Genomic DNA, 12,996 nt, shown 5'->3' on the forward strand with positions numbered 1-12,996 from the left:
GTCCGGCAGTGGAGGGGGAGGCTCCGCAGAAACCACACACACTGTGGGGCCACCACTGCGTGATCCAGCAGGTAGGCTTCACTGCAGGAACCTGGCTCCATTCCCAGCCTGGCCTAGTGCGCTAAGAGCAGGGAGACGTCCAGCAGGGGAGGCGAGAACTCCACAGGGACCATACCACTGCAGTGTGATCCAGCAGACCGGCCCAATGCATAGGGAGCACAGAGACATCCAGCAGGGCAGATAGAAGCTGCATAGAGTCTACACACCCTGTGGGGGGCTGCTACCGCCGTGTGATCCAGCAGCAGCACCGCTGCCACCAAGCTCCATCCCAAGCCCGGCCTAGTGCGCATGGAGCAGGGAGACATCCAGCAGGGGAAGGGGAAACTCCCCAGAGACCACACGCTCTGCAGTGCATCCACACAACCCAGCATCTGGGCCCAGAGTGCACAGAACAGGGAGAAGTCCAGCACGGGAGGTGGAAGCTCGGCAGAGACCACACACCCTGTGGTACCACCCCGTGATCCAGTAGCCCAGCCAAGTCCAAGCTGACCAGAGAGGTGGCTCCCCAGAGAGGCCCAAGACCCGAGGCAACCACACACACAAGGCACTAGAGGCCAACTGAGCAGTCACTGAGGTAGCCATACTAAATTGGCAACCACAGCAACATCTTAGTCAGTCAATAGTGTCAAACCTGTAGACTGTGAAACCCCCTGCCACAATGATTAAACATCAAAGAAAAGATACCAGAAATATGAAAAATCAAGAAAGTACACCACCAAAGGATAATAACTCTCAAGCCCTAGATCCTACAGAACAAGAAGCCCTTGAAATGATTGACAAGGAATTTTGAGTGATAATTGTAAGGAAAGTGAATGAGATACAAGAAAACTCAGGTACACATCATGATGAAAGGAGGAAAAGTATTCAGGACCTGAAAGAAGAAATGTACAAGGAAATCAATGCCCTGAAAAAAAATGCAGCAGAACTTGCCAAACTGAAGAAGGTATTCGGCAAAATAAAAAAAAAAGAACAGAGAGTTTAACCAGCAGGCTTGTGGAAATTGAAGAGAGAACCTCTGACCTTGAAGATGGGCTGTTTGAAATAACACAAGAAGACAAAAAAAAAGAGAAAAGAATCAGAGGCATTGAAGAAAATCTGAGAGAGATATCATACAACCTTAAGCGCTCAAATATCCGAGTCATGGGAATTCCAGAAGGGGATGGAAAAGGAGATTGCATTGAAAACTTATTCAACAAAATAGTGGCAGAAAACTTCCCAGGTATAGGAAAAATCACAGATCTTCAGATCTAGGAAGCTCAACGATCTCCAAACGTATTCACCCAAAAAGATCTTCTCCAAGACATATTATAGTCAAATTGGCAAAACTCAAAGACAAAGAGAGAATCTTAAAAGCTGCAAGAGAGAAGGGTCAAATCACCTATATGGGAGCCCCAATCAGGCTAACATCAGACTTTTCATCACAAACCCTAAAAGCCAGAAAGGAATGGGACGATATATTCAAAATACTAAAAGACAGAGATTGCCAGCCAAGAATACTCTACCTTACAAGGCTGTCCTTCCAAAATGAAGGGCAAATAGTATATTTCTCAGACAAACAAAAACTGTGGGAGTTCAGCACCACATGACCACCCTTACAAAAAATTCTCAAGGGACTACGGGGTTTGGTTCCTGAAAAATAACTACCACTGCCATATAAACCGAAGAAAAATCATAACCCACTAGTATAATGAAAATGGCATTCATGAAGAGAAAACAAACAAACGAAAAGGCTATCTATAACCCAGGGAACCAACAAACACAGAAAACCAACCCTAAATCAGAAAGTAAGGAACAAAAGACACCTAAGACAACCAAACAATAAACAATAAAATACTAGGAATAAATCAACACTTTTCAATAACAACTCTTAATGTAAAAGGCTTAAATTCCCCCAATCAAAAGACACAGACTGGCTGAGTGGATTAAAAAGGAGGACCCAACTATATGCTGCCTTCGAGAGACGCACCTCACCCATAAAGACTCACATAGACTAAGAGTGAAAGGATGGAAAAACATTTACCATGCAAACAGAAAAGAAAAACGAGCTGGAGTAGCTATTCTTATATCTGATAAAATAGACTTTAAACTAAAAACCATAAAAAGAGACAATGAGGGACACTACATAATGATAAAAGGATTGATCCATCAAGAAGACATAACAATCATTAATATATACGCACCCAATGTTGGAGCAGCCAGATTTATAAAACAAACTCTATTAGACCTAAAGAAGGAAATAGATATTAATACCACAATAGCACGGGACCTGAACAACCCACGGTCAATATTGGACAGATCATCTAGGCAAAGAATCAGCAGAGAAACAGAAGATCTAAACAATATTCTAGACCAATTGAACTTGGCAGATATCTACAGAACATTCCATCCAACGACCTCAGAATATTAATTCTTCTCATCAGCACATAGATAATTCTCCAGGATAGATCGCATATTAGGTCACAAATCAACTCTCAACAAATTCAAAGTAATTGGAATTACACCATGTATTTTTTCAGAACATAATGGATTAAAATTAGAAATCAGTGACAAACAAAATTATGGAAAGTATACAAACACATGGAAATTAAACAGAATTCTACTTAATGACATGTGGGTCCAAGAAGAAATAAAACAGGAAATTCAAAAATTTATGGAAACTAATGAAAATAATGATACATCATACCAATACCTGTGGGATACTGCAAAAGCAGTACTAAGGGGGAAATTTATTGCATTAAATGCACACCTCAGAAGAATGGAAAGATGGCAAGTGAACAACCTAACACTTCACCTTAAAGAACTAGAAAACCAAAACAATCCAAACCTAAAGTTAGCAGACAGAAAGAAATCATTAAGATCAGAGCAGAACTGAATGAAATTGAAAACCAAAAATCAATACAAAAGATCAATGAATCAAAAAGATGGTTTTTTGAAAAGATAAATAAAACTGACAAACCATTAGCATGGCTAACTAAAAGAAGAACAGAGAAGATTCAAGTAACAAAAATGAGAAATGAAAAAGGTGATATTACAACTGATTCATCTGAAATACAAGGAATCATTCGAGACTACTATAAACAACTATATGCCAACAAATTTAAAAATCTGGAGGAAATGAATAAATTTTTGGACACACACAAGCTCCCAAAACTGAGCCATGAAGATGTAGAAAATCTGAACAGACCAATAACAATAAAGGAGATTGAAGCTGTTATCAGAAGGCTCCCAACAATGAAAAGCCCAGGACTAGATGGATTCACAGCAGAATTTTACCAAACTTTCAAAGAGGAATTAATACCGATTCTTTACAAACTATTCCAAAACACTGAAACAGACGCAAATCTCCCAAACTCATTCTATGAAGCAAACATCATCCTGATACCAAAACCAGGTAAAGGTACAACCAAAAAAGAAAACTACAGGCCAATATCCTTGATGAATATAGATGCAAAAATCCTCACTAAAATCCTAGCAAACAGAATAAAGCAACACATACATAAAATTATTCACCACGATCAAGTGGGATTCATCCCAGGGATGTAAGGTTGGTTCAACATATGCAAATCAGTAAATGTGATACACTGTATTTATAAAATCAAACACAAGGACCATATGATCATCTTTATAGATGCTGAAAAAGCATTTGATACACTGCCAATATCATCCTAAATGGGGAAAAGTTGAAAGCTTTTCCTTTAAGAACAGGAACTAGACAAGGATGCCCACTCTCATCACTCCTATTCAACATAGTATTGGAAGTACTAGCCAGAGCAATCAGAGAAGAGAAGGAAATAATGGGCATCCAGATTGGAAAAGATGAAGTCAAACTGTCCCTGTTTGCAGATGACATGATCCTATATATCGAACAGCCTAATGCCTCTACAAAAAACTCTTGGAGTTGATAAATGATTTCAGCAAAGTAGCAGGATACAAACTCAACACACAAAAATCAGTAGCATTTCTATTCTCCAATAGTGAACATGAAGAAAGAGAAATCAAGAAAGCTTTCCCATTTACAGTATATAGCCACCAAAAAAATAAAATACTTAGGAATTGAGTAAACTAAGTATGTGAAAAATCTCTGTAATGAGAACTACAAACCACTGCTGAGAGAAATTAGAGAGGATATAAGAAGATGGAAGATATCCCATGTTCTTGGATTGGAAGAATCAACATTGTGAAAATGTACATACAATCCAAAATGAAATAGAAATTCAATGTAATCCCCATCAAAATTCCAATGACATTTTTCTCAGAAATGGAAATATCCAGACATTTATATAGAATATCAAAAGACCACACATAGCCACAGCAATGCTGAGCAAAAAAAATAAAGCTGGAGGCATAACACTACCTGACTTTTAACTATACTACAAACCTATAAAAACCAAAACGTATGGTACTGGCATAAAAACAGACACACCGATCAATGGAATAGAATAGAGAATCCAGAAATCAACCCACACACCTACAGCCATCTGATCTTTGACAAAGGCACTAAGCTTATACACTGGGCAAGAGAATGCCTCTTCAGCAAATGGTGCTGGGTGAACTTGATATCAATATGCAGGAGAATGAAACTAGACCCATACCTTTCACCATACACTAAAATCAACTCAAAATGGATTAAAGAATTAAATATACACCCTGAAACAATAAAGCTTCTTAAAGAAAACATAGGAGAAAAGCTTCAGGAATTAGGGCTGGACACAGACTTCGTGAATACGACACCAAAAGCATGGGCAACCAAAGGAAAAATAAAGAAATGGGATTATATCAAACTAAAAAGCTTCTGCACAGCAAAAAAAAAAAACCAATTAATATAGTTAGAAGAAAACCAACAGTGTGGGAGAAAATATGTGCAAAATAAACATGTGACAAAGGATTAATATCCAGAATATACAAGGAACTCAAACAACTTTACAAGAAAAAAACCAGCAACCCAATTAAAAAATGGGCAAAATAGCTAAGTAGGCATTTCTCTAAGGAAGATATACAAATGGCCAACCGAGATATGAAAAAATGCTCAACATCACTCAGCATTCAGGAAATGCAAATCAAAACCACACTGAGATACCATCTCACCGCAGTTAGGATGGCTAAAATCCAAACGACTGTGAATGATAAATGCTGGTGAGGTTGCAGAGAAAAAGGAACTCTCATACATTGTTGGTGGGACTGCAAAATGGTGCAGCCTCTATGGAAAATGGTATGGAGGGTCCTCAAACAATTTCAGATAGATCTACCACATGACCCAGCTATCCCACTGCTGGGCATATACCCAGAGGAATGGAAATCATCAAGTCGAAGGTATACCTGTTCCTCAATGTTCATCGCAGCACTCTTTACAATAGCCAAGAGTTGGAACCAGCCCAAATGTCCATTATCAGATGAGTGAATACGGAAAATGTGGTATATCTACACCATGGAATACTACTCAGCTATAAAAAAGAATGAAATACTGCCATTTGCAACAACATGGATGGACCTTGAGAGAATTATATTAAGTGAAACAAGTCAGGCAGACAAAGAGAAATATCACATGTTCTCACTTATTGGTGTGAGATAAAAATAAATAAATAAATTCACACACACACAAAAGAAAAAAGGGTGGACCCAAACTGATACCAGCACATCAATGTTCACAGCACCATTACTCACAATAGACAAAAAGTGAAAGCAACAGATGTGTCAAATCAACAAATGCATGGATAAACAAAATGTGATCTATACCTACAAGGCAATATTATTCAGCCATAACAGGAATGAGACTCTCAGCGCTGGCGCCTGTCGCTGTGAGATCGGGAGGCTGGCGCAAAGCACCTGACCCGCAGGCAGCACATGAACAAACTGCAGGGAGCTGGCCTGGAAGCCCGAGGGGTGGGGCCTCCTCTCTGGCCCAGGCCTGGTGCTCCGGGACCCATGGAGGACTTCCGGGAGCCTTGGAGACGCCCCGCTGTGCATCCCTATGTGTTGCGTCACAGCTGAAGCTTCCTCCTACCTGACTTCCGGCCGCCACCGCCGCCATTTTGCTCATGCTGAAGACCCACAGCCGGGTGGGCGTCCTGGAGCTGAACGGAGCTGACAGAGCTGCTGTCGCCATGCAGTCGTCACCACTGAGGGTGGCTGTGGTGTGCTCAAGCAACCAGAATCGGAGCATGGAGGCGCACAACGTCCTCAGCAAACGAGGATTCAATGTCCGGTCCTTTGGAACAGCAACTCGCGTGAAGCTTCCAGGATCAACACCCCACAAGCCGAATGTTTATGATTTCAGTACCACATATGATCAGATGTACAATGATCTTCTTAGGAAAGACAAAGAATTCTATACAAGCAAAGGCATTTTGTATATGCTGGACAGAAATAGGAGAATCAAGCCCCGGCCAGAAAGGTTCCAGAGCTGCAACGATGTGTTTGATCTGATCCTCACGTGTGAAGAGAGAGTCTATGACAAGGTGGTAGAACATCTGACTTCCAGAGAACAGGAGACCTGCCAGCCAGTGCACGTGGTCAACGTGGACATCCAGGACAACCAAGAAGAGGCCACCCTTGGAGCGTTCCTCATCTGTGAGATCTGCCAGTGTCTTCAGCTCCTGGAGGACATGGACAACAAGATGGAGGAGCTGCTGCAGGAGTTGGAGAAGAAGAGGGGCAAGACCTTTCTGCACACCGTGTGCTTCTACTGATGCTGCTGGCCACTCGTGGCTCAGCCTCCTGAAGGTATCTTCTTGAACTTCCAATTGTTAGGACTTTTCCTTCCTAGTATTTCTTTTGGCTTTTAGGTATTGCCTCGGTAGACAGCACTGTTACTTGAATAACATGTACATGTGAAATGGGAAGACACATATAAATACCAGATTAAAAACAAGTTTTTTCTATCCCCCTTTTACTTATAAATAAGACATAGAAAACGAAGTTTTTTTCTGTAACCAAAAAAAGAAGAAAAAATGGTTTATAGTACATTTCCTCCAACATATGTGCGTTTGTGGTTGTGCGTGCCTTTCTCTTTTCTTCTCCCCTAACTGGCTGGACTGTAGAAATACCTGAATAAAGCCACGAGCTGCCTCTTTTTAGGAAAGAACCTGGAATTGTCCAGTAAGTGGATGCTACTGGTCAAAAAAGGGGGGGGGAGGAGATTCTTATATATGCTACATATTTATGGGGTACCATCTGATGTTTTGACACATATATAATGTTGTATAATAATCAGACTATGGTACTTAATGTATCAATCACCTCGTGCATTTATCATTTCTTTGTGGCAAAAACATTCAAAAGCCTCTCTAGCTATTATGCAGTATGCTATCAAGTACAGAGATTTGTGTTTGAGAATGATTTTTTAAAGTTGGGGGTATAGATAGTGTTACAGTCCAAATGTTTGTGTTCCTCTAAAATTCATGTTTAACACCAAGGTCTGGGGTTCCATCCCCGTACTGGCCAGAAAAAATAAAAAAATGTAAAGTATATGTGTTGAAACCTGACTTACAAGGTGACGGTATTAAGAGGTGAAACATTTGGGAGGTGATGATGTCATGAGGGCTCATCCCTCATGAATGGGATTTGTACCTTTATAAAAGAGCTTGAGGGAGCCGGTTTGCTCCTCCCACCATGTTAGAATACACTGTTTGTCCCTTCTGTCACGTGAAAATACATAGAAGGTGCCATCAGGAGGAACAGCCCTTACCAGACACCAAATCTGCTGGCACCTTCATCTGGGACTTCCAGCTTCCAGAACTGTGAGCAATAAATTTCTGTTGCTATAAATGACCTGGGCTAAAGTATTTTGTTACAGCAATCCAAACAGAGTAAGATGGTGATGAGGTTTACACAATAATATGAAGGTATTTAATGTCACATAATTGCACACTTATATATGGTTAAAATGCTAAAGCTTCTATGTATATTTTACCACAGTTAAAAAAAAAAAAAACTGAGATATCAGACTCTTTCCCGTCAGACTGGGTGTGTACACACACACACACACACACACACACACACACACACACACACACACACACACACAAGCAAATCTGATAATACCGAATGTGAGTAAGGTCTGTATTTATGAATAGTCCCATAATCTTCTAAGAAATGCCAAGATATTTTGGATGTAGGAGGCAAAGGAGCTGAAGAGAAAAGAAGGAAATGTCAAAGGAGGGTGAAATGGGACCCAGTGTGTAATGTTAGTAGGTCAGCACTTGAATTGTAGACGGAACCAGTGAACACTTCCCAGTGGCAGGTCTAGGAACAAACATGACTAACATTCAACTTTTAAATTAAGGTGTGTTTTTTTTTTTTCTTTTTGCTGTTCATCTCTGAGTTATATGGAAAAACCGATTTTTTCCTTTTATTAGTGAAGAAAAACAGCATCTGTAAACAGGATTTATTTTATTTAAACAACACACAAGAAGAAAAATAACTCAGATTATAAGTCTATACAATTTTCTCATTGGCAAGAAAATTTATGTTGAGGCAAATGGTAATAAGGCCAGTGAGGTAATAAGAAATGGGTTTGTTATCACGACGTCGTTTAGCAAATGTAATTTTCAGTGACAAATTTGAAGTTCTATCATTTTTAACTTTAGAAATACAAACACATTTCTATAATAAACATTTAAAATGTAATTCCTGTAGTAAATTTAAACACTAAGGTTACAGACTACGGCCTTTGTAGTTAAAAATGTCATATTACAGGCTCTCTCAACCATTGAAGACCAAACATACAATGGAAACTGTCGTTATATTTACAAGAGACAGATCATGTATTCATTCAAAGTTAAAGGAAAATCTTTATTCCCCTTGGCTTAAGGTTCTTCTTCCACTGTGTTCTCCAACACTACCAAACGTAGCCACTCCATTTAGTCTTCCTTATCCCTTTGAATAATAAATAACCGAGGACTTTAAAGAATTTGTGACCTATGCTTTAGTTTTAATTTTAACGAAGGTGGAACAAAATTATTCTTTAACTTATAGATATACATACATATAACTTACACAACACGTCCTTTAATGCCTTTTTGAAAACATTTAAGTTTTTAATGTATTTTAGGATGTTTTTTATTTGTTTTGATAGGTATAGTTAGTCGCTTTTAATCATCATTTTTTAGATGTAAAGCGAAAATCGTTTTTAGTATAATTTTGTTACCTGGAACAATTTTAGTTCTTAGCCTCTTAACATATTGCCCCAGACTAATTATACCAATACTAGGCTCATACAATATGAAGGCTTCTATATTACTATGAGTGGTTATACAAGAGTACTTCAAAAAGTTCATTGAAAAATGCAATTAAATGATAATACAAACTTTCCCATGACCTTTTTGAAGACCACTTGTATTATGGATAAGTTCTGAATTAATTTTAATGTTTATGTGCCGTGATTCATTAATAACGTCACATACTCCTTTTTGCTGGATAAAATAATATTGAGAATCCATATGACTTTACATTTTTTTCTTGTCATTTGGTCTGAGGAGTTGTCTGTGTTATTAGTCATCTGTAGTATACATAAGCCCTGTCTTTCCTCACTCAGAAAACTTTGTTAGCTCCCATACTTACTACAGTTAAGGTAGCTTTTATTCAAAATTTTTCAAATGACATATTATCACACCAAGTGAAAGTTACTGCATCATGGGAATATTTCTTTAGAACTATGAGGAATATTGGCACAGACACACATTTAGATATTTAAATCTCTCACATACTGATCCGCCATAAAGATGGTAGCACTGCTTTTAAGTCCTTGAACTTGTGAAACAAAAAGACATTAGCACGAAGCAGATGAAAGCTGATCAATTTCATGAAGATTAACCTATTCACTCAGTTGTAGCGAGCCCCTTTCTCTCTGCATTGCCAAAGTCTCTTATCCTTCCCTTTGGAATGGCATTTTTTAATTCTGAGATTCACTGACACAAACCAGCAACCTCTAGGGTGATTGTTATACACAGGTAAATTCATAGTGGTTATGCCCTAGAACATTGTTTTTACCTGTCATGAGAGCAATTACGAGTACATTCTTTTCTAAAAATGCGAGTTTTATTTGATTATGAGGAGACTGAAAGTGAAGTTGGGGCTGAAGAAGGTTCGAGTTGGGTCCTGTGCTAACTGTTGCTCTGTCAGAAATACTCACAAATCTCTCCCTGAGGTGTTATGCTGTACAATGCACTATGATATGACAACTCGGGATCTTACATCCAGTAAAGCACGTTCTTTATTTCAGTTTAGGTTCTGAACAGGACTAGCTATGGCCTTAGGCAGGGATAGATGACACCATTTTTGATGTGGCTCTCATCTTCACACTGTAGAACATGGCACGGTTCATATACGTCGATTGGTTAGTTTTTCATACCTGTATACGGAATGCCTCAACAAACTGTGATATCAGTCTGTCATCTTCTCCTCATAAAATCACCTGAATATAGTACTAGTCATTTGAAAAGGAAGAAATAATAATTTTCCCCTTTGAGTACATTATAGACTCTTGGCATTTCATAGACTTGTCTGGTTTTAATTTAATATAATAATTCTCTCTTCGATGATCATATGTCACAGTTTGGCAGTTGGTAGCTCATTTGAACTGGCTCCTGTGTCTCGTACTCGTAGACTATTTAAAAACAACAAGACATATAGGTTCAGCTTGCACATTCCCGTTTGCATCACAAAAATCAACTACTCCCCAAGGGACCCTGGTTTACTAGAGGATAGCACTAGAACAATTCAATAGATCTACACAATTTTATAATAGTTTTTGAAAGTAATTTAATATTACTTATTTAGATTTAAATGCATCCCAGTTGTGAACCTTTATTTGCTTGGACATTACAATCAACTTAAGTAACGTTACTTGAGATTTATAAAGAAAGGTAAGTGTAATAGTTGTAACAGAACAATTTTAGCTTTGATTCAGACATCTGAATTTTTGCATCAACATGTATTTGAAACCTCTATCCCAATTTTTGGATAAATGGGTTATCATCACAAAGACAAAAGAGACAATTATATTTAAAGTAAAAACACAAATTATTTTAATCTAGTTGAAACATTACTTGGGATTATATTACACATATTGTCACACTGTAATTCTAGTCTTAAAAGATTTTAATGTTGAAAAGGTTCTTGAACGGAAGGCATTTCAAAATTATAAATATTTTAAATTATCTTATATTATAAAAAGCATGGGGTACACCATCCCCATTACAATCATACATGGTAAAGAGAGAAAAAAAATATTAACCTCCTTTTTAAAGTATGAGGTTTCAAGACATAATAATCTTCAAAAAGTTTTTCCCATGTGTGGTTGGTATTATTCATCTTGTAACAAAAGGTCATAATATCTGCTTTTCAAGTAAATATATTTTATATGCATGTAATCTATCTGGCCAAATCTCAACATACATTCTATTTTGAAAGTTTTATGTTGTCCATTACACATATTAAAATTGTTTTTCCACTTAAAAGTTACCTTTCTGTATTAGTCCATTTCTGTTGCTTATAACAAAAATACCTGGAACGGGATAATTTGCAAAGAACCAATATGTATCGCTTATAGTTTCTGAGGCGAGGGAGTCCGAAGTCCAGGGAACACATCTGGCGAAGGCCTTCTTTGGTGGCGGCTTTACAGCAATGCAGGGTGTCACGCAGCGGGAATGGCAGAGCAGAGCTAACTCCTCACCGCTGCTTTTAAAGCCCTCAGAACCAGGGTGCCCATGACCACCATTAAACAATCAACTTATTAATCCATTTACCAGGGCATGGTCCTTACAATCTAATCATCTCTTCAAGGTCCCAACTTTCAATTACCATAATAGGATTTCTCACCCTCTTAACACTGTCACATTGGGGTTAAGTGTCTAATACATGGACCTTGGGTGACACAATTCACTCCACAGCACGTTCTAAGTAGAAAATTATTTTTAAGAAGTTTGTCCGTTGAACACTAATTTTTAAGGTTCATTCATTTGTATAAACACAGTGTTTAAATTTTTCAGTTCCATTTCTAAGCACATATCTTTGTCTTTAAAAATATAAACATTAGTAAACATAACTTTCAAGAGAGGATGTGAAGATAAGAAAAATAGAGAAAAATTGAACCAGCTTTCCCCCTGTCTACACCACAGTTTTACAATGTGTCTGTGTGTGTGAGAGAGAGACAAAGAGAGAGGCACAATCACATTCAAACTTTTAGTCCTAGGTTCATGTATGTATTTTCTTTAACTATTTCAATTTGATCATTTAATTTTCCTAAAATCTGTGTGATTTTATGCAGAAATGTTACTTATCCAGATTACCTCTGGAATACGGTAGTTACTAATGGTAGGCCAAGCTGCTAAAACAAATAAATAAATAAACAAACCCCGGATATTCAGTGGCTTCAAAACAAGAAAGCTCCTTACCACTTTGGTTGAGGGCCAGAGTTCCAGTCAGCAGCCACCATATTCATTTTAATCATTCCCCTGAATTATTACAAGGATTGATGGATGATTACCAGAGGGATGGGGGCCTTGGCAATTTCAGCAAATGGTTTTTACCACCACTCTAGCTCTCTGTGTTCCAGACACTTGGAAGGGATAAAGAGAATGGAGAATATCACATGGTAGACTTTTATATGCACCGGGTACATCCCTTCTGTTCACAATCTACAAACTAGAAAACGATCACTTGCAACATCTTGAGTTGGCACAGATTTGTTTTTTGTTTTTTTTTTTTTTTAATTTTATTTTGTTGATATACATTGTAGCTGATTAATGCTCCCCATCACCAAAACCTCCCTCCCTTCTCCCTCCCCCCCTCCCCCCCAACAATGTCCTTTCTGTTTGCTTGTTGTATCAACTTCAAATAATTGTGGTTGTTATATCTTCTTCCCTCCCCCCCCCCGATTTGTGTGTGTGTGTGTGTGTATGTGTGTGTGTGAATTTATATATTAATGTTTAGCTCCCT

At 38.3% G+C, this 12,996-nt stretch overlaps 1 protein-coding gene across 1 annotated transcript; it reads left to right on the forward strand.

Moving 5' to 3' along the window:
* Positions 1-6,161: 6,161 nt before the first annotated feature.
* LOC134367577 (RNA polymerase II subunit A C-terminal domain phosphatase SSU72-like) lies at positions 6,162-6,746 on the forward strand. Its single transcript, XM_063084322.1, has one exon. The coding sequence runs from the start codon at positions 6,162-6,164 to the stop codon at positions 6,744-6,746; it is 585 nt and encodes a 194-aa protein (XP_062940392.1).
* Positions 6,747-12,996: the final 6,250 nt, after the last annotated feature.

Source organism: Cynocephalus volans, chromosome X (genome assembly GCF_027409185.1).
Source record: "Cynocephalus volans isolate mCynVol1 chromosome X, mCynVol1.pri, whole genome shotgun sequence".
In the NCBI taxonomy this organism is placed as follows: Eukaryota; Metazoa; Chordata; class Mammalia; order Dermoptera; family Cynocephalidae; genus Cynocephalus; species Cynocephalus volans.